Source organism: Haliaeetus albicilla, chromosome 3, assembly GCF_947461875.1.
Source record: "Haliaeetus albicilla chromosome 3, bHalAlb1.1, whole genome shotgun sequence".
In the NCBI taxonomy this organism is placed as follows: Eukaryota; Metazoa; Chordata; class Aves; order Accipitriformes; family Accipitridae; genus Haliaeetus; species Haliaeetus albicilla.
In genome coordinates this window covers 19,689,799-19,713,347 of record NC_091485.1, presented here as the reverse complement: position 1 = coordinate 19,713,347, position 23,549 = coordinate 19,689,799, and the positions used below count along the sequence as shown (strand labels likewise).

The window sequence follows — 23,549 nt, the reverse complement described above, 5'->3', positions numbered from 1 at the left end:
ATATTTTATTTCAGCCTGAATGGTCTGTTTGTAAGGACTTGAAATTTTTCTCTTACTTATTTTGTCCTCCTTACTTCACAGATACTTGTATTTCTGCTTCAAATGAAGTCTTACTAAGTTGACTTTTGGTTTGCAACAGAAATATCCATCTGCCCTTGTACTTGCTGTTTTACTTAAACTATCTACTGCAAACAGAGAGATACCTCGTGGTGTAAAAGCTAGTTTTTGTCTAACCTTGAGGTGTTTCAAAGGCAGGGTCTTGAACTGGGCTTTTAATGGGAACTAGCTGGCGGTAAGTGTTCTCATTGTTTATGCAAAATCAGCTGATGCAATAGAATAAGAATAAATCAGGATGCTGGGCAGAGGTCTGCAAAGCTACCCACGGGAACAGGACATCCAAACATCCTAGCTGGTTTTGAAACTCTCGCCATTCCAATCCTAACAGTAAGGCCCTATTTTTTAAATCTTGACTTAGATAAACAGTGGTTATTAATTTAGTTTTACTTCTCAGAGGCAATGGTAGCACATTTCACATATGATTGTGTATTTATATTTGATTGTAAAAGGGCATTCCTAGCCAAATTGCAAGATGAAATAAGCTGATCCTGTGCTTAAAATACTTGTCACTGCCATGTGAAATGTTAATATAAACGTGGACTATAAAGAACTGTTTATCAACAGCATTTAGTTTGGCACCAGGGTGACCAAAACAATACCCAAAGACCTAAGATGTAGATAATTATTTTAGCAACATATTTTTAGCCTAAGAGACTATAGGGAAGGGTAGGAAATCTTGTCTTCTCTTTCTCAGAAGAGGAAGAAAAGTTAGAAAACAAAGTACTAGTCATATGGTTACAACTTGTGAGAGTCCTTCGACTTGTCTAATACTTCCAGTTCTTGCACTACCTGAGCAACTCTCAAATGCATCTTAACTCAAACAATTCTAAAAATTCTTGAAGAGGACTCTACATTAAATTGCTGTAACTCTGTTGACTTCTGTACTATTCCTTACCACTCACTGGATGGAATGAATGGGCCCTATTCATGTATTCAGTACTAGCAGTTACAACTATGAGCTGAAATCTCCAGAGGCAGATTGCCTCTTCTTATTTGCAGAGGTAGAATTTCACAAGACTTAATGTTAGAACAAAGCAGGATCCAAAATAGTGGGGATAAAAAAAGCAAAACTTCCACTGACCGCCAAGGGCGTTTTGCATGAGTAAGACCCATACAGAATTCCACACAGAGACGGTACACTGAAATCTCATATGTGCCGTACTTTGACAGACTGTGGCGCACACTCAGAAAACTTCACCCTGAAACTCAAGATTTGAAGTGGGCATTGTTCTTGTAAAAGTGTTCGTCAGCTGCAGTATTCAGAGTCTCAAAAGCGCCTGTCTCAGAGACAACTCCTGCTGCAATCCAGCAGGAATTTTGCCGACAGGAGGACCCCAAGATGCAATTCACACAAGAAGGAAAAAGCACCAGGTCTACATGTCTTACTCTTTTTTTAGAATCTGCTACTCCAGTATTATATTTATTTTACGTACATCTTTTTTGACTGACTATTTCCTTATGCGTGATCTATCACACACATTTTGTTCAAAACAAGTTTTGTTCAAGAGATTCTTTTGAATAAAATTTCTAAGATGAGCCACTTTTTACTGTACATGACAGCAGTATGCAGAGAACAAATGCTTTATGCTAAACAGCGCATAGCATATTGTCTTTGCCATCCATCCAACTGTAGGCAGGTTAGTGGTGAGATCCTAAATACAGTATAACTTTGAAATCACTAGCGATTGCAAAGGCAGGTTATATACTTAGTTCCATAATGAATCAAATGCACCACAAATTCACAAGTCAAAAAACATTTCAGTGAAACCTAGAATACAATTATTTCCAGATTTAAATAATTAGAATGGAGTCTACCAGGAGAAGGCTAGTAAGAGAAAGACTAATTCCTGATCTATAGCACCATTAAAGGAAAAACAAAATGCATATAGACAAAAAAAAAGCCATAAGGAGAAAGTGTGTTAAATACAGTAAATTTTGCAAATCTCAGCATCTCTTTCTAATGACGAATACTTGCATCACCACATCCTGTGCATCAAAAATAAGCATTAATGCATGGGTCTCATTTTCTTTACAATGTTCTCTTTCAAGTGTCCACTTATCTTTAGAGGGCAGCATCATTCCCCTGGTAACTGCAGTTCCCATGGGAGTGCCAGGACTTTGTATTGCCTCTTATGTAGCCATGGGTTTGAGAGACATCAACTTTTCTTAAATTAATCTCTTTTAATACTTACTCGCTTTAGCTCAATTGCTTAGAAAGCATCTCTAATTTGACCTGTTTCCAGTTCTCAGAGACTGATTTTAGTGTCTTATGGGAAAATCCATCTCAGACAACACAAGCAGTCTAAAAGAAAGACATGCAGGCAAGCCCACTATAGTTGCTCTCTAGTCCCTGGAGGAACTTGCAGGATTCACTCTATCCTGAGATATAGACAGCCCCACTTCTCTCCACCGAAAAAGCACAGTAACTAACTTAGACCTAGCACCAAACTTTAAGATGGTGAAAGCTGGATGAAAACAACCCAGGTACTGGAAATGAATTCCCAGAGATGTTGAGATCACACAGCTCCCACTAACTGCATTTCACATGTGGTTACTCCTCTGTGAGTAGTTCTCGTGATTTTACTACGCAGTTTGTGAGATGTGAAGTTTTAGTTACAGCCCCAATGCTAAAATCATATTATTATCTGGAAATCTCAGTTTTCACTTAAGGAAAGAAAAAAAGCAAGTTTCCAGCTGCTGCAGCTGCAGAAAAAAAATAATAGGAAAAAAACCCTAAAAGAACCCAATGACGGAGGGCACTGGACCACAATCTTGTGACTTTAGAAAAGCCAGTCTTAAGATTTCTGGAAACTTAAGACATGATTTTTTAGTAATTCAAGCTGACAGTTCTGGCATCATTCACCTTTTATTATGAAGCCCAATATACATAAACCCCATCTCAATTCAGAGTTGATGTGTTTTGTTTGCCTTTTTAAATGTTAAATTGCTACGTTATCCATTATATGAAGAAACACCCTTAAAATAAGAAAACCTTCAACATTTTTACTTGCGACCACAAACTCCACTAATTCACAGCTCAGTCATGAGTATTTTCATTGTGGTTTACAGCACTGCTAAATGTGAACTCTAAAACTCACATCAAGCCTCAGAGGATCAGGAGATTAAAATAAATAATGTTTAGGATCATCCTTTTTATACTTCCACTTTCTAAGCTTTTAAGATACCTTTGGGTTCTTACATTCCCTTTTTCCTCTGAAACCAGAAGAAGTAAAAATTTACTTTTTGTCTCCTTTTTCTCTTGCTCTTAAATGAAAGTTGGGATTTTTCACTCAGGCATACAGATTTGGGAGGAAAGGTTTTAAGAGATTTTTTCTCTGTCTGTGATAAAATTGCAAATCTCTGTCTTGTCTTACAGTATCCTGTGCCAGCCAGTATCCTACTTCAGTTCTGCTAGACAAGCCCTGTGTGTTTGCCTTCCATTTGATAGCACCTGCACTACTTCATATTGATACTGGCTTTCCAGATCAGAGTAAGCACTAATGCTCTGCCATTACATTCCTTACATAAATAGTCCTGCTGATTTTAAGAATATCCGTGTAACCCCTGCAAGATCAGACTCTTGAAGGCACGTATCAAAACCACCAAATTCAAGGTACCAGCTTGCACTTGCTGTCTCTTTCCCTTAACTTTCCTGGATGTTTGCACCTCTGTTAGCAAGTATCTGCATAGGCCAGTCTCACAGTCATTAGTGCAAAAAAAGAGAAGGTAGTTACCCTTACAATGGGCTCTTGTAGCCAGAGACGAATAAGAGTTGCGAGGGTGTAGTACATCACCAGTAGTAAGATTGGATTAGCATGGTGATACCAATGTAACTCTTGATTTTTGATGATCATCCAAGTACTTGAGCAGTTTGTCTGAGTAAGAGAAGTGACACCAAACAACCTGTGGATATAAAAAAAATCACCAGTCAAGTTAGAGAAGAAACACCAAATCTTACAATGTTTAAAAATATTTTTTTCGGTAATTTTTGCTCTGTTCAAAAAGAGCATTTGCCATCTTATCTAAAATGCAGTGAATATTTTCATTCCACATGTTTAGTGAAAAGGAATGGCTTTTACACTTGGTTTTCAACATAAAAAATGGGAGTCTAGTATTATTACATCTACCATGTCCAATATGAGAACTTTAAATGACCTGCACCCGGTAGGCGCAGAGCTACAGAAAAAAGGGAGAGAAAATCTGGCTGCAAGGCCATTTGGCAAATCCCAGCAACATGACATTTCAGATTGATTTAGTAAACTGCCATACAAAACTGTTCCACTCACTCTGCTAGGACAGAGCTGTGAAATACATCTCCTTGGCACACTGAACAGCTTACTGTTGTTTTTTAAAAAACCCTAATACTATTAATAAATTGCTATCTAATTATGCAAATACATATACAGAGCTCTGCTGAATTCATTGCTGTTGTGAACAGAAAAGGAAAACATTCAGAGAGGCAATTGTTCTGGACAATCAATAAATTGAGGAAAAAAAAGAAGAAAAAATAATTCCATAATTAGTATTAATGTAGTTGCAGTATTAGTATCAATGACATGAGATATTTGCCTATTTCTGGAAAAAATGGGATCTCAAAATATTTCTATCAAATAAGAAACTTGTGTTGGGAAAAACACTTAAGAATAAAAAAAAAATAAATCCCTAACATTTTAAATTTAAGACAAGATGTTAGATGCTTTCTAGATATGTTAGATGCTGAAACAAAACTAGTAGGAAATCATACTTAATCTGGTTCTTTCACTGTGAAATATTTTGCAGAGTTCCAAAGCTAGGGCATGGAGTTACCAGTAGCATATGTCAGTATTCAGTATAAACAATTTTGTTCTGTTGACAAAGCTTTTCCTTCCACAATGTGTATAAGAGTTTTCAATTTTTACAATAGATTTGATTCTAAGAGACATTTAAGGAGAACTAGTTCTTGATAGAACAAAAAATCCCAAACTATTGTTACCCTGAAAGAGTAAAACAAATACATTAAAAAAAAAGTTTTTCTGCTGGGGGATTTAATCATAGTGAATGTCTAAAAGATTACTTCTTCCTCTACCTAGTAAGATCCAACATGAAAGGGTGAATGAATACAAAGAGTAAGTATGATATTCAACAGAGATGTGCTGCCTGAAATCTGCCCTTTGGATGCTGTAAAGTGAAAAGAATATAAAAAAGGAGCAGTTATATCTGTTCGTTCCCCGGGGCTTCGTGGCATGGGTATAATACCATTAACTGCCAGAACTAAAGCTCTATAGCATTTTATTAAACAATTTATCAGCACTCACTTCTCATTCTGATTGTCAACACGAGCCAAAGGCTATAAACTTTAAGACTTCTCAGAGCTTTTGGGTGGATCCAAGGTTGGAAAAGAAAAAAAAAAAAAAAAGATCCTGCATACAAAATAAATTGTTGTAACTTAAAGGAGCCGACAGACCTGTGTCTGGAGTTGACCCAGATTCAAACTTTTGCAGCATCCAAGCTCATTCAAAGTTGGTGTTACGGTTTGGCTCCATCTGACTGAAATTCACGCTGGATTGTATTCTGTTCATATTTCTATCAGCATAGGCAAACATCTTGTTTTGTTTGCTTTCCTCTCTGCCAACTGACTTGTAATTTTTACCCATCAATGATCAGGGTTGTTGAGCTTCTAGTAGTTTCATCTTCTACCTCTGTTTCACAACACACTTCTTCATCTGTGGTTCATTTTAAGCTTTTCTATGTAAGCACAGTACAGATCATCCTATTTCTGTTTCATCAACATATCAGAATCAGAGTGAAATACAATTCCTACTGAAGTAAGAAGTCTTTCCATTGACAGTGAGTGATGAGTATTTCCTACAGAAATGAGGGAAAGTTCCTGAAAGTTCTTGGACCCTTCTGCCAAGCAGACATGACCTTCATATCACATATTCCATTCCTATAGTATGTTTTATAATATACTATAACTATAAAGTCTCAAAAACTTGTGTTTTACTTTCATCTCCACTGAAAAAAACATTCCACATAATCCTACCAGTTAAGAAATTTTATTATGTTTCTCACTCTCTTAGTTTCATTTGCTTGTTTCAAATTATACATTATACTACTGGACTTAATTCAGCTCCCTTCTGGTCCTGCATTCACCAAATATACATAAATTACAATGCGTCTCTTCCATCCTAGTTGCTACCTGACCAGCAATATATTTATGTAACCCATTTCACTTTGTCTCATAAATCATGAATCTAGAGGAACTGCTCCTCATTTCTGAATTCTACTTGGTTTTTGAGACTTGTTAGTCACAAAGGTACTCAACACAACATTCCCCATCTATCAAATTCAAAATACACTGACGTCTTGGGAATGCTCATTCTGTCTGTTCTGGCCTCCAATAAAGCTACAAGTCGCTACTCATTCTGTATTTATGCTTCATCATTATCCTCAATGAGAACTGCTGGTGCGGAACATTTTTCAGAGACATAGAGTCATCTTCTCTTATTCAAAGTCTATAAATACACAGGAATGACTGCCATAAAACGTATAAGCATTTACGGTAAGCAACATATATTAGGGCATTATTCAGTTCTGCATGTTTCATTCCACAGAGGTCTTTACATTCAGTATTGGTCACGATCAGCTACATTTGTGCCCAACTCCAATCTTGGTGTGACTTTGTCTTAGCCAACATACATGTACACCATCAGTAAAGTCAGAATGAGTCCTAAGTGGGGAAACCAGGTGCCAAACAAGACAAGTATAGGCAAGCCTGGATACAGAAGACAGATAAAACAAATACTGAGAGACCATTTACTAATGGAAATACTTTGCTTTTCAAAACACTTCATGTAACCTCAAAACCAACTGGATCTTTGCAAGACGTAATAGATTAATCTTTCTTTTCTTGCAAAGAAGCAAAAATTGTGTTTCTCAAAGTCCTCATCAGTATTCTGAAAAATACATTTCATTAACAACAAAAAAAAAAGTACAGCAGAAATAATTTGGAAAATTTTAGAAATTATAAAGGGATAAGAGGAACTTCAATGTCAGACTGAGGAATGCTCTGAAATAACACAGTGAAAAACAGTTCTTAAAATAAAGGTGGTATCTTTTTGTCCAGTTCCTCTCTATAAGCTTGTTTTCCTAGTAAAGCTTCCTACTGAATCTGTGAATCATCCTTCTGGCAGATGCACTTTCATCTTTTGTCACTCTCCGACAAAGCCATAAGCTGTGACCATAAAAACCCTCCTCTTTTTAAATTAGTCTAGCATTAAAATTCAGAAGAGCAATTTCAATTTTAATTGAAAACAGCAAAACAAACTCCTTTTGCACCCACAGATATTTGATCTAAGGAGCTGCTGAAGTACCGCATGTTTTATTACTGCATTATGTACATTGCTAAAACTTCTCCAGCATGCATTATTTCATTGTTACATTAACATAGTATAAGAATTGGTGTTAGTAATTAGTCATGGTATTAAATATGAACAAAAATGGTTACATAAAAGAATTAAATATATGTCTCATATACAGAATTATCAAACACAGTAATTACAGATGTTAGGTCTGTGAATTTTGCCTCCAGTTAAAATGATCTGGAACATTGTTTTTGTAAAAATGTATTTGTCAGTTCAGATCCTGCATGTACTGATGTTTTAGGAGTTGATTTCAGACCAGGATTTGCCTCATAATTTCCAAGGCCAGGAAGGGAAGTAATAATTCTGACTTCCTGCACAATGTAGGACACGCAATAATTCTTGTATTGAACAAATAACTTGTGGTTGAATTACAATTTATAGTTTAGAAAGGCATCCAATCTTGATTTCAATTGATAGCAAAACTTCTACTGCCTTCTTATTTTCTACCACATTTAGTTTCTATAATAGTTTTGTCTAGATGAGATTTCCAGTTGCTGCATCTTCCTACAACTCTGTGCACTACTTGACATACTACTTTTCACTACACAACAGAGCAGGAGTATTTTTCCTTTATCTTATCTGAGCCTGATTACAGTTTGAAGAAAATGTCCGCATCAAGCCACTTCAGGAGCTGCATTTCCTGATTTAGTACTTATGATTACAGGGATTTTTTTGCTGGGGCCAGTACATATTGGATGGTCATTCACAGCAATGGCATCAGAGACTTCCACTCTACTGGGATGGATTTGGGGAATCCATCTTTGTAGAACTTCTGCATTTGTGTTGGATTTTATTAACTGTCTGAATCTTTATTTCATCTGGATATCTTCTCTTGCATATTTATTTCACTCTCCTCACAGGGAAGGAGTGGGGAGTGGTGCCTGCAAGTCTGGGGTAGGAGAACAGAGTTTAAGATTGACTGACTGAATAGCTGAGCCCTAAAATGCAGATGCTGGAAGTGGCCAAACAAGAGAAGAAAAGGGGAGAAGAGAAAAGGAGGAGAGTTGGGGAAAGAAGAGAATAGAAAAGGAAACAACAGAGAGGAATTCAACAATAGTAAATCCCCAGAAATGGAGAAAAATTTTAGCCTTTTTGAGGAGGGTGATGAAGGGGGAGTAGTGGTGGTTGTGGCAGAAACCTGCATTTTCTGGGGGAAAGGGGGCTGACATACAGGGAGAAAAGGCAAAACTTCATGTTTCACAGGCCAAGCCCTGAAGATGGAGATTCATGAGGAAGAGTACTTGAAATACGGAAAGGGCTATGTCCCAAACTCTAAGCATTGCTTGAAGAATGAACCTTTTTTCCAAACATTGACTTAAAGGAGGTACATACTCTTGTCAAATTTGAAAATGTCCTGGAGAGGAGACGGGGGACGGAGTGGAAGGAATTAAAAAATAAATTAGCATACAGAAAATACTCCTACACAGCCCCCCTAAAAGTCAGAAGTCCCCTGTTCACACAAGATATGCTGTTGAGTTTTCTGTATTTGGATGGCAGAGCTACACACAAGCTATGATCCATAAAATTATATCCATAAAGTCTCTCCCAAGTGAATCCTGTGAGCCACCCCACTCCCCCCAGCACACCATTTGGCTATATGCCCAAAGAAATACATGCCATTGGAAAGGACTCAGCCAGTCCCGTGGTACCTCCGGGCCCACCCTTGCCTTCCAGAAGGTTGTTACTCTGTAGTCTATAAGCTGGGAATTCAGACCACACTGGGGCTAATGCTCCAGGCTATGCTGAATGGACACAACATTTTTATAGAAATACCAGAACACAGGGAGGAAAGAGGTGGGAAAGTTGGCTGAAATGCATTAAGCGTCCCAAAGAATTACAGTTAAGATGAGCAGGAGGCATTTGGTTTCACATGGCTTTTTAAGGGAAAAAAAGAATGAATGGGAAAATTGGCATTTGTCTTTCCAAATCACGTTATTTCTAAGATTCCACAGAGAAGGAGCTGATCCTTCATGCCTTCTTCTCAGCTCAGCAGGACAACTGTGTAGGGAGATACTGCAGACACAAACTTCAGTCTACAGCTGGACTAAAATTATTAAATTTATCCATTTCAGAGTGATACAAGCTTTAAAAATCATTGCAAGTATTTTTAGTGCTTAAAAGCACTAAAAGACCTAGACCCTGCTTTGGTTCAGACTTGGATAATTCAGAACTGGCTAAGTGGAACTATGCCATGTTAACAATAACACAAAAATTTGATTGTTTGGGTTGAGAAGTATTATGATAAATTTCAGCTTAACAGTTAATAACTTTTTTGGAAATACTTGAAAATGTAGACTAAGACTGGAAGTGTTTTCCTCCAGTGTGTTGCTATCACAACGCTGTAATACAGGCATACACACAGTGAATATAGGCTTGATGGGTAAGTAGATCATTCTAACTTTTGTTTTAATGTCATCATATTTCTATAGCTCTTTAGCAGATGTCTACATACTTTTTTTTCTACCAAGTCTTGGTTTCCATAGCTCCTATTGGATCAAAGCTTTTCTTGCAATGACAAAACCAGCCCTGGTATATCTCCCACCTTCTTCTGAACATCAATGACTTTTCTTTTAAAGGAAAACTAATTTCAAATGCACATCTACTGCATGAGAAACCTCATGAAAAAATAAGTAATTCAAAACTTGTGTGCTAATATAATCCATATAATGAAGACAGAGAGAAATTATAAGCCATTAATCCAGGAAGCTGTAGAGGAGAAAGGATAGCTTTAAGGGCTGTGAATTACATAAAAGCTTGCAAAAAAATGTAAACACAACACAAAACTTAATTCAGGGAGAACAAAACGACCATAGAAGCAGCCACAATAAAATCACTTTGCTCTCAAGTAAATTAACAACTTGAAAATGGGGTGTTAAATAGCATCTGCTCTATAACCTGTTTTTTTAAAGTTACCAGATAATGGAATTTTCTCTGAGAGTATGTGACTAGAAGCTGTTAAGGACTGGACATCCCTTAAAAATGACCAAATTTCAGACATTCAAATACTTCATATATCTGAAATAAAGCAGGTGCCCTGAGGGGAATTTTAAGTCTGAACATAAAGATTTGTGAGCTATACACCACATTTCATCCAATAATTGAGCTTTGTACTGACCTATTCCAAAAGCTCCCAGTATGCTTTCATTGCCTTAAAGGCAATAATACCCCACTGTTATCACTAATAGTAGATGTGGGTCAATTAATCCCTTGTTTACTGAGACAAAACCCATCGTCAAAAGCCTCACATGAAGAAGATTTATCCTGTCAGTGGGTTTCCTCTCTGGATCCCCAAACTGTTTCATTACCCGTGACACAGCTGCACTGTGCTCTGAGTTTCTGGTGAGCGTTGATATTGATGTTACTCTTTTCAGCCCATCAGTGAGCTAGAAAAGCAGCAATGTTGCTGCAGCTTTTGGGGACCTTTGCTGGGACCTTTTGCTGATCCAGAGGTGATCATCTCATGAAGACATGTGCTGAAGCAGTGATTCCAGTACCTTTTCATCCCAATCAGACAGCTGAGCATCTGGCAGAGGGAGGACCGCCAGATAGGATGGCAAGAAGAAGGTGAAATGGGGATAAAGCTGCAGAAGAAATTGCTTTAGGGCCCCTGCCTGATACCTTACCTAGAGTGTCACCTTCAACACAATCCTTCCTCATCTAGACCAGCAGTGTCACTGCTCTGACAGGAGCAGCGTGGCTCACGCATTAGGTAGAGTTAGGTAGAGAGTTGTTGGTTCTGTCACTAAAATAAAACTACTGTAAATGCAGCAGGTTGGTTTTTTTTTCAGTTTCACCTACAAACCAGAGGCAACTCAGGGAGCACAGAGGCTGCAGGAGCTGAGGCAGCGCTGCTGGGATGAGAGGATGGAGAAAGAAAAGCCACGCCAGCAGAGGAGACTGGTTGGCACCAGGCACAGTGGTTTGCCCCCCACTCGCCTTCCTCATGTACACGCACGCTCCTGGTGACCATAAGGGGGAATGAGAAGCAACCCATACTGAACAGCACCACCTGGGGAAGGATGCCACCCAAATCGTGCCAACAAAATTGAAAATTTTTAATGTTTAGTTGCATTCTCTACTCAGAGATGAAAGTAATGAGAAAACAGGTCCAGGTTTCTATGGAGCCATGTGGAAAGTGGGAGAGGGAAAACCCAAGGCATGTTCAGAAACATCCATGTGCACAAAGGCTTCCCCTTGCTAGAGGGTGAGCTTGGACACCTCAGCACACAGCAGGAGGCATGGCTTAACAACCTCTTTCTGCGCCAATTAATAACTGAGGTTATGGGTTTTTCAAAGTGAGTTGGCAGAGCTGCTGAAAGGAAAGGAGCCAGCACTCCCACCTCAGAAAGTCTCACGCAGGCAGAGCAGGAGATGTGAAGGGAGGACAGCCTGCTCCCAAAGCTTAGACAGGTAGTGCAGCCCACGGACAGCCTTCTTGTCCTAAGCTCAGGTGCTGGGAGAAGGACGGATGCGTTTACGGAGCTAGGCCACTGAGTGTGAGGCTTCAACAGAGATCATTTAGGGAAAGGAGACCATGCTCAAATAACTCCAGTGAGCATCAGCACTTAGCAGGGTGGTGCTACGTGACCAGAACATGCAAGTGATCTGTACAACAGCCAGCCACGCAACTGCCTGCCAGCTTAAGAGATTTACTGTTACCTCTTAGAATAACATATGCAGAAGAACATAAATTGTTTTAAAGTATAGCTTCATATTCATTTTAACTTTGAGGTAACTTCATCTGTGATCCAGGAACCTAAGGACACAGGCTGCAGCCAAAAACTTTGGGTTTTATTCCAGGCTCTGGGTAGCTGGGGGGGTTATGCAATTCATCTAATTTTTCTGTTAGGGAATTTTTCCACCTCTGAAAGGGAATGATGATACTTTTCAGCCACACTGGGACAGTCTGCTAGGTTCAGTGATGCATGCAGAGGATAAAGAGATTTTCCACTTACTCAGCTGGCAGTGAAATGGACTGAAAAAAAAGCAAGAGTTATTGATACCTAAATTAAGAGATTCTGCAGTAGAAAATATGAGCAAATAAGATATTCTTCTTTAGCAGAGAATGCACTAAGGCAGAAATGCAAGCTATGATTCCCATTTCTTTTTAAACAGAAAAAGAAAACAAAATAGCAAGATATGGGAAAGAAGATAAGGGCATAATGAACAGTAAGGCTTGGGAAATGTGAGCAAAATGCCTCATTTCAAAACCAAAGCTGTATAACATAGCTCATTTTAAATTGGTCATAAACCGTACCTGATTAGCTTAGTCTTTATCAGTAAGTTCCCAACTTCAGCTAAATAAACATAAACAAGAGATTAAGCATATCCACCCTGAGGGTTTGGAGAAACTGGTGTACATTGCTTCTTGCACAGACAATGACTAACTCCCCGGTGTGTGCTCGACTGAGGTTAGTCAGTACTACAGCCGAGGAATGTGCGACGATGCACTTGTCAATGTTGGTACATTGAACTGAAAACACAAAGAGCTACACGAGTGCTAAATATTTATCATCACAATTTCTGGGCATGCTAGAGTACGAAAATAAATGCTAGTGAGCAGACCTTAGGAAAACAGTAAAGACAAGCTTCTAATGCTAAGAGAAGTTTGCTAATTATAATCCACGTGTCCTAATACCACAAAGCAATAGTGTTCCGAACCTGGTAGGAGGAGAGGGGTTGATGTCTGTCTGTCCCTTTTCTGTCCTTGTTTTCCGGCACTTGCTCAACGATCATAGCATGCAGATCTGTGTTCTTTAAACAATACAAAAAAAAATTAAAGGGTCACTTCTTCACCGTCATCCTCTGCATGTCAAGACAGGAAAGCCCGTGATGGGCAGGGAGTCTGTATTCAAGTGTCGGTGTGGGAATCAGACACACGTAAGCAGATGCACGGTGTGTATGGGGGAGTGGAGTGATGCAGCTCTCCCTGACCATGAGCAGAGCCTCTGTTAGCCCAGAGGTGTGCTGGTCCCACACCAGTCAGATGGGTTAGTGGACGCAAAAATGGGAAGGCTCTGTTGCAAGAGCAATTGCACACCCATTTCAAACCAGAATCAGCAGGAAGTTTATCGGGCTACATCAGCACTTGTAAAATCTTTGCCATTTCTCTCTGTCCCTCTCATCCCGACATTTCATTGCATCCCAAGAAAGAGGCACCTTCGGCTGTTCTTACGGTAACACGCAGCTATGTGGGGGCAGGAGACAGCAAGAAGTGGCAATTTGCCAACATTATGTCACGTGGTGGTGGCTGATTTTTATGTTCGGAGCTTACGCTTTCTTTCCGGCTGCAGTGTGCACGCTGTTGGGAGGGCCAAGGCTTGCTTCTTCCCATTAATGAGAAGGGCCTGTGGCCAGGGCCAGCCCCCGCCAGGCTGCCCGAGATCTCACTAGTCGCAGGCTCGCTGCTGCAGCAAAGCACAGCTTGGAAACTGGTCTTCCCCGCCTGCAGAAACTCCTTGTTTTTAAAAGGTCTTAGCATGTCTCTCGATTTACATCCCTTTCAAGTCCAGGGGAAGATAGAGGGATGTAAATCACCTGTGGTGCAACGCCAGTAACATGAATAAAGTTGTGCCTGCTTCTGCCAGGGCTAAATCTGGCACTTCACACAGGGCAGCAGTTACGATGAACGCCGACGGCTCTGCTGCAGCGTTGGAGAGCCACCACCGTGTGGACTGCCAGGGAGGCTGGGAAAGGCTGCTCCACCAGGGAAATTGCTGCAGTTTACTTACTATTTCATCTGTTGCTTTTTTCTAAATGTTTCCAACTTGCCGTAAATCCTGGCACAAACAAGAATTTGCTGATTTTAAAGAACTGCAGTATGTAGCAAAAAGAGATGAGTATTAATAACCATGTAAAGACCAGCAAGGGCTACAAATTCTCCCTAGTAAGGCTGGGTAAGTTTGCACTGACTGCCCTGTTGTCACCACTGGACTTCCACCAGAACCTGAGCTAACCATTTTAAATCAATGTTGAGTACAACTCTCCTATAAAGTAAGTGCAGCACGGACATTTATTACATGCCCGCTGATGAGTGAATCTCCAAGGAATCCCTCTGAATAAGCGTTGAAAGAGGTGAAATCATTTTGGATGAATCTTCAAATGCCCACATGGCAGACACTAAGCTGGAAATCTCACAGCGGTGAGTGGTTTTGCAACATTTCCAAGACTTTCTTGCTACAGATGGCTGCGAACTTCACCACTGGTTCTCCTATCGCATTTGGATATTCCAGACAGTGCTATCAGAATGGTTAAAAGTGCAAAACTCAAAACAGTAAAAAATTTTATTAATGTTTTTCAGTCTTGTAAAAAAGTTCAATTTGTAATGTAATTCTGAGCGGGGTTCACTGAATAGGACTCACTCTTTGTCAGTCATCTTGAGCAGTTTCTGATATAAACCACACCAGCTTGTTCCAGTGAAGTAAGACACTAAAAAGGAGCTAAAGACTATGCAAGGTTTGTCAAGAACCAGTAGACCTTCCTTTTAGGAAGGAGAAACAAACATAATGGAGAAAGTTAGATTTACTATGAATTTTCCAGTATTCCTTGGTTCACCTATATTTGCAACTCTTCTGCCATGCTGTCATGAATTCTGGTAACTGTCTGCTTCCCAATCACAGCCATAGGTGTGAATCTTTTTGGACACCAGGTACACATTATTAGGTACTTAATAAAAAATGAAGACCGCACGGACTCTTGATGGTTCAGCTGATAGCAAATGGACTGTTTACTGTGTAGTACAGAAACATTTCCTAGCATAATATTGAGAAACTCACTTCGTATGGTGCACAAAACCCTGGGACAAAACATCTTTTGCAGAATCATGCAATTCAGAAAAGCACCTACAAAGACAGAATCATAGAACAGCCCAAATTGGAAAGGTCCTGAAAAGATCATCTTGTTCAGCCTTTCACGGGAAAGGGAGCCCAGATGAGCCCTGGGCTACCTCATAATTTAGAATGAGATTACAATAATAGCAAGGATGATTACTGTCTTTTGTCAATGGGAGTCTGAACTTGAATTTTGAAGCTGTTAACAGAATAATTCACTTCTTTTGCAAAATAGTCTAAAAAAAGATAACGAAGCTGAAGATAAAATTCTAAGAAAGCATAGAGACTAAAGACTTCTAGGTAGACTTAATAGTCTCCTAAGCTGTGGTACATTATACAGCTAATATGAAACTCAGCAGCAAAACTCCTGTAAGAATAAGGTCAATTAGCTAACTTCTCTTCCTCTGCAAGACAGAAATCCTGGCACTCAAACCTAATCAGGTTATTGTGACAAACATAGTGGCTAGTCCAGCATGGTTTGGAGCATGCTCTGTGACTACAAAGTGTGCTTTTGCTGACAGAGGATGACAGAAACAGAACAAGGGCAGTGCAGTGTCTTTACATGGCATGTATCCAGGGGTCTCTGCCCTGGCTGCAGGTGCTGCAGCACCACGGTGGTAAGTGGCTAAAAAAACCAGGCAGAAGGCATGAAAACTATTGCAGCCAAAGGGCAGCTCAATATAGGATACACAAATGAACTTCAAATACTCCATCTTGTCAAACACTGGCTTATGACCAGGTTACAAGGCAACTCCAAAAACCTCAGAAATTCATACAGGGGTAAGAATATTCTGCCTCTCAGAGGTGAGCCACCTTTGAGACAGGTGCCAAAGGTGGTCTGCAGCAAGGACGGACAGTGGCTGCATCTCAGGTGAAACATGTTGCCCAGCTCTTGGCTCCAGTGGAGCTACAAAAGCAGCAGGAGATCAGTGCCTTGCCCTGGAGAGAGTCAAGACACTGCCAACAAGGTAATCGATCAGCTACATCTTGCTATTTTGGCAATATCTGCTCACCTGCTGAGATTTTATTAGCACACTTAGCCTCTAATTTAGAAAAAACCCCTATAGCTGGATGTTCCACTCTGATGTGACAAGTCCAGGAATATTTTTGAGACTGTGCTTAAGCATTTATTCCTTTATTACCCTGGATAAACAGAGCATTTGGGCTACAAATTCTGAATCTAGATCAAAGCTCTCAGGGAAGTTCAAATAGAGGATTTTGGACTGGACTCATCTCAGATCTGAAAACAAACTGGATATTCTGAATCTACCTTCTGTAGCAAATATCAATATAACACTCCCTCCAAAAATAAAAGAGTCACTTAAGCAAGCTTATTACTAATCACTGTAAAACCTATTTTAAAAGTCCTGCTTAAAGAGATTTATAGGCATCCTTCAGATGAAAATTTCCTGTTGAAAAGACAGCCTTAGATTAGAATTCCCCACTCAGACTGCAATAAAGCAATCAGTTGTGCAATTCCAAATTCCCATTCACTTAAAGAAGATGTGAACTAACATACCACTGTGAAGTGGATGACGCTCCCTGGACTCCTAGGTTTGCCTCACTTTATAAGGGTGATGCCTTCCCACAGATGAAACCATTTGCATTTAAACTATTTTGAGCATTACTTGCCTGAAAACTACAAGCAATACAAGGCAGACCTAAAACTCTAAGAAAGCACATAGGTTTTCATTACATCAGATTACTGGATCTTTAAATGAATTCGCTTGTAAGCGCAGTTTTGGACAGGAATAACTTTCCTGACTCAGGATAAACTTCATACCGCTGCACTGATCCTATTTCCTCATGTTGGCAAGGCCTTATCATTGCCCCAATTACATCCTTTTGCCAAAATAAACAACATCAGGAAGAAAGGAGGCAACAATCTGAAAAATGGCAAACATATTATTGTATATTTTTTCAGGCACTGTGGCTGTGGCACTGTGTACATAATTTCTAAAATCATTTTAGCTCATTGACTTGTTTTTGTTAACTCAAGTGAAAAGAATTTTATGGCAGAAATATGATATTTTCTGAATTTTGCTTTAAATGGATACTTCTTGCTATTGTTTTCCCATCTCTGTAAACCACTGATTTTTGAATACGGCAGCAAGTCAACACAGAAGATACCTATTCTAAATGAAGTTGTAAATGAGAGTGGACTTTTTATTTGACAGAGATCAGTTGGTAATTAACCAGTGTTAATTTACGCAACTAGGTAACTCCTAACTGAAGGGTGGATTCAGCCTTATTTACGCTGGTCCTCCTGCGCCATGTAGGACCACACTTTCCACGACAGTTAGAGCACTGCCTTGAACGACTGCTGCTCCCTTCTCTGCTGAGGGTTGGTCTAGTGAAGAAAAGCTGTTGGTGGCAGAGGCAGCTTCCTGCAAGCTCTGCCACTAGTGTGCCTACCCCTGACACATCAGCTACACTTCAGACTTCTCAGGACCCTGTACATTTTTCAGTCTGCAGATCCCAGTGTGCACCAGCATTTCAGTGTGTGTTTGTGTTTATGCCACTTCCACCTGCACATTGCAGAACCAGAAAGCCACAACAGTAAACGTGAGACTTTGTAGGAGATCGATGCCTTTGTGTTTGCTAATAGCACTATGGCAAATACACAGGGCTATGTTATCACAATATCCTGGTTTGGGGGGAAGTCCTTTGCTTGCAGAATCCCATAACGTTTCAGGGCAAAACATGCAAATTCACCAGATTTCAGACTATCCCTTCCAAGAAAACTGCCCTCTTCTGGTGACCCTGTCCAGTCACTTCTTACAATTACAGGTGCTGAATTTTGAGTTCAAGGTTCTTAAAAGGAAGGAGCAGCACAGGAATGATGCAAATCTGAGCTGAAAGATACTGTTAACTTGAGAACTTTCCAGCTTGTTTGGGTATAGTTTAACTTCATTTAGCCTGAAAACAATCGATACAGTGGCAAGCTGAATGCATTACTATTCAGAGACAACACATTTTTTATTGATCAGAAACAACTTGGACATTTCTTGTCAACTTAGGAACTCAAACCCAGAAATACCAATGTTAGCAGCTTTTGAAAACACCAGCCTTATGCTCTGCAGAGAGAAATAATATCCACCAGCAGCCCAACAGGAGTAGTTTTCACATCTGCCCTTGCATCTGAGGAGAGTTTAACCTGGGGATTGAGCCCTCAAAACTTTGCTGAGAAATAAAAGCCCTTCTTCCTTATGTTTCATCCCCCCCTTCAAATATGGATAAAGGTCAGTTTGGAATAGCACTAAAACTAACACACACAAATACATGTACCTGCTGTATTTTGTGTCATACAGTGAGTTTATTGCAACTAAGCAAGGAGAGTTCATACAACTGAACAAGTATGGAAACAATCTGCTATTCTCCTCTTGCAAAAAGACATTAAACAGCATATTCTGGGTGAGAATAGCAGAGAAGAATTTGAGGAATCAGATTCCTTCCTCAGCCTATAATTTACCCATGCAAGCCACCCACTAGTATTAATGGGAACTCTGCATATTTAGCTCTGCTTCAGACCAAGATGGTACATAACATAGCAAGGTATCAAATTTCTTCTAGGATGAAAAATGCTAAAATTTTTTTTCTGCACCATTCCAGTACATGTGTCTCTCATTTTCCTCCTCTAGCCGCTGCTTATATACCAGTCTGACTCCAGTCATTAAAAGTCGTATTAGTGGCTTTTCCTTACACTCAGATTTGCACTTCCAAGCACTGATAACACCTGTCTTGATGCTCTTCAAATAACTCTCCCTGAAAGCAGATCAAAGTAAATCCACAGCAGAAAGAACTGCGATTAAAAAAACAAGGAAGATGTATTTACTGCATCTTCTGTTGAGCTGTCATCAGTGTTTTGTATATTCAAACATAATTTTCTTTGTAATTTAGAACATCAGTCCCTCACATGATATCATGTGTAAAAGGCAGAGTACCCAGCAGTACCAGTTCAAGAGAAAGTCTGCAAGAAGATAAGATAATTTTTTGCTTACAAAAAGGTCAGTACATACTCCAAAGTCTAACACTGGGATTTTTTTTTTAATCCAACCCCTGAAGGTTCTTTTTCTTTCTACAATGAGGCAGAGGCAATTTACCTACAATCAGATTTTTTCATCTCAAAAATTATTGACTAAGTTAAAGAGGCATATTTGTACTGAATGAAATTAATATAAATTACAGTATTTACAAAAAAATAACTAAAAGCAGAAAATACGCTTGAGATTAAATTAATTAAAAATTAAAGTAATTTAAAATTAATAAGAAAATATTCAAAAGAAAAAAAAGGGACTTTTACAAATGATGTAAAACATTGTGAGATGATAACCTCATAGCCAAAGAGTTGAGAACTTTGAAGCCACCATCTCTCAGAGAGTAATATAACGGGTTTAGGGAAGTTGTAAGCCGTTTAATTACTTGGTACTAGAAATCATCCATTCTCCTACCGTGACCTCTAGGTGGCACAAAAGAACCTAAACTAAGTGGATCTTTACGATTTTTCAGGTAATGTTATACTCTCCCAATCAGCCTCCTCAAGTCGGCAATTCCAACATCACAAAACACATGTCTATTAACCTGTACTAAAGAAACTTGTCAAAATAAGTAGTAAAGTAACAGCTACTGTAGCTAGGCAGCTCATTTTTTACTGCTTTTAATGGTGCACTGAGATATAAATCATTAATTGATTCTCCACAGTACATCCAATATCCTTTCACCGTCAACTTATAATACTTAAAAGGAACAATAGGCTTACTAGAAATAAAGTTAAGGTTTACATTTAGTTTAGTGTAAAGATTACTACAGCACTAAAAATACATACCATAAAAACTAATTTGCAATCATAATCCAGCAGGAGAAAAAAGTAACAATGAGTAAAATACATCCATTACCTCATCTTATTTTAGATTACAGTATGTAAAAAATCAAAGGGTCACTGAAATCACATCCAATCAATATTTACTGCAGCAGTAACTAGAAATGCTGCTTTTTGACTTAAGTGATGTAGCTGTTGATATGAACATAAGACTGGCATGTTCTGCATGACAAGAGAGAAATTTTATATTAACATGCACAGCATGTGAAGTACCACAGCAGCCCTCAGTCTCTCCTCACAAGGATGGCACCACACATGCATTTTGCCCCAGGTAAGACAGTATGACATTAGACCTCCCAGTGTTTCTTCTCCTCTACCAAAAAATGTGCATGTGTACACTGCCCTTGCATCAATGACGCCACCCATTTCCTTTGTCTCCTGCCTTAGCCAAATCATTCGCACTCACATCTGCGGATCACTCTGACCAAAACCAAAATCACCTTCCCCTCCTAACCTGCCCCAGCTCTCTGCATACAATTGCCCAGACAGGACTTTCAGCACTCTATCATTCAATACCATTCAGTCTGAAATGCTTTGACTCTTCCAAGACTGAACATGCAGTCATGCATAAAATACTTCAAAGCATTACGTTGAAGAGCATTTGCATCAACATGGGATAACAGAGCATTGCATCATGTGCCCACAACTGAACAGGAAAGGAATTTCTCTCACCTGGCATAGAAATCTTTTGGTGGAACAACCTCCTGAAAGAACTGTAGCTGGTACAGATAGAGTCCGATCAAGTGCCCCGCACTGAATATAGCCATTAATACACACAGACAGCTGAATATCAGCGGATCAAATGCTTGGCAACAGGACCACCATGTGCACAGGCCCAAAAATACAAAGAAATACACAGCTGAGGTCAAAGATGGCACCATCATACCTGTAAAAATAAAAGCATGGAGGGTTGGAAAAGAGTGGGAAATATTAGCACTTGTTAAACCTGAAGTCTGACAACAAGTGTATGAAACAATTTAATCCAATTAGTGTTTATGCTAATTATTACAATTAGCTCTTAAGACTGCTGTTAGCTTTGAGACTAGAAGAAAAGGATCTTTTTTCTGTTCAATTCACTTATGCCATACCTTAGCACTTAGTACACAACCACTCTCCAGACCTTCCTCTGAGATGAAATCTTCTCTTTGCAAAGACATCTCACAAAGCATGGAGAAAACCAGAAACGTGGCTGCAAGGCCAGCCAACAGTGCCTGAGAGCACTAGTGTATTAGACTTAGAATTAATTTTAAGTAGAGGATGCTAAAATGGCATGAGGAATGAACAGTGAAAATCCTTCTCATATAAATCTTGGGATATCTTGAGTTATTAAAACTAAAAAACCCTTGATGCATACACTGACAATAAAAGAGATCTAGATAAAATCTAGAGAATATTCAGTAAATGTTTGATTTTTTTTAACTCCTAGAAACTTGTAATTTACATATGACAGACTCCGCTGTCTTACATATGTATATTGGTTTTGCTGTTGCACATGTAGCAGAGTACTTCACTTGTGAATATGTCTAACTGGTGAAGGAGACCTGATGCTCTGCGGGTAGCCTACAAAAACAAGTGAGGAAGCAGGAAAGACATACATGTGGCAACCATGAGAAAATGACGTAAGAGAGCTTACATCCAGCACAGCAGTCCAGGGGAGTCTCTTAAGTAACAGTCCCGAAGCTAACAGGGATGCCCGCCTCAATTTATTTTTAAGTTTTTTACTAGTGCATGTCTAGGAGCCACCTTCCTCAGGACAGACCTGTAGGCTCCCGGTGGCCCCCGGCTCCAGTGGGCCTGCTGGCCCTGCAGCTGGGCCACCTCTCCAGCGGGAGGACTTGCACCTTGCCAGGCACCGGCTTGCTGTGTTTTTTGGGGGCAGCGCTCCAGGGGTTGGTCCCTGTTGGGCCTGTCCGGGCACTGTAAGGACTCTTATCCATCATCATTTTGCCCGAGTTTCACCATCACATCTCTCACATTGTACCTCAGACCGAGTCTTCAGACCAGGGTGCTCTGTCTCTGCACCGGTGTGTAACTTGCTGATGTCTCCATAGGCTCGCAGTTTACAAGCATGACAGGACCACAGGGATCATCTATTCCGACTGCCTTCATGAAGGGGGCTGTAAAACTTCACCCAGCAATTTCTGCCTCAAGTCTGTAACTATTTCATTTTTCTTTCAAAGAGTTACTTTGTCTTTATTTAAACACTTTAGGAGAAGGAGATTCCACTATATCCATAAATAAGTTGTTTATTACGGCCAATTTCTCTGGCTGCGAAAAATTCAGAATTTATTTCTGGTCTGAAATTGCCTGGGTTTACCACTTAAATATTGGCTCGTATTATAACTTCTACTAGATGAGATGTCTGTTAAAAAAATGGAGGCACTTTGTACCTTTGTCAGTACTTTAAGGCTGCAGACAAATCTCCATTCATCTTTTTTTTTTTCTTGGCACGGTAAGTAAGGAAGTATTTAACTAATTAAGCTCAAGGTCTCTCTGTGGAATACAGGCTTCCCAGACCTGAAGTCCTTTTTGTAACTCTCCTCTGAACACCTCCCAGCTCTCGGTGTGCGTTGGAGTCCCGCAGACAAGCTGCCCATCACTGCTCAGAAGAAACTGCCCCCTGCCACTGCTGTGTGATCCTTCTGCTTCACCCTCCCTGGGAGCAGTTCACCCATGCAACTTCAGAATGACAGGTCTGGCCACGTTTGGTTTTTGGTTTTTTTTTTAATGGCATCTCTCTTCCCTGATGTCAGGCCCCATGGTGATCCACATAACCTATTTCTTTCCCTTTTTAGATTTATTACTTTGCATTTGGCTACACGTAAGGCTGTCAGATAATCCTACCTTACTGAAAAAGCCCGTCTGATTAAAAGGGCCACACCTGACCAGTCCTCGTCATTCAATATCAAACATTTTTTGTACTATTGTTTTATACTTCATATACTAGTATATTTATGTTAAGTATACACTTATACTTTATATGTAAGGACTCCATTCAAATATGTGAGTGGGCAGATAAATGCTAATTTACAATTGCATGATCCAATTTTGAATTCATTAATTACAACCTACAGTGATTTTGTAGACTTTCATTCTGGCTGTGGCTGATTATGTGGTACTAAATCAAATGTCTTATAAAAAAGTTGGCTACATCATATCAAAACAGCTACTTTTACCAACCACATCAAAACCCAACATGAAGTCTGTTCATTGCTCTTTACACACTACATGGTCGACCTCTTAATGTTTTCTGTTTTTTCTTTTCTTTTTTTAAAGGCTATGTGAATACAGTTCCTTTTTACACTTGGAAGTAATGGAACC

At 39.5% G+C, this 23,549-nt stretch overlaps 1 protein-coding gene across 13 annotated transcripts in view; it reads right to left on the bottom strand.

Moving 5' to 3' along the window:
• PIEZO2 (piezo type mechanosensitive ion channel component 2) overlaps positions 1–23,549 on the bottom strand; it is a 313,412-nt gene that overhangs the window by 101,431 nt on the left and 188,432 nt on the right. For 8 of the 13 annotated variants that reach the window (XM_069778971.1, XM_069778960.1, XM_069778966.1 and 5 more), the window contains exons 7-8: positions 20,901–21,114; positions 3,852–4,020 (exon numbers count right to left, since the gene is read on the bottom strand). In XM_069778971.1, the coding sequence (XP_069635072.1) occupies positions 3,852–4,020; positions 20,901–21,114 (383 nt within the window). The remainder of the gene's footprint in view (positions 1–3,851; positions 4,021–20,900; positions 21,115–23,549) is intronic. The other 5 variants (XM_069778972.1, XM_069778965.1, XM_069778962.1 and 2 more) reach the window with 1 other exon arrangement.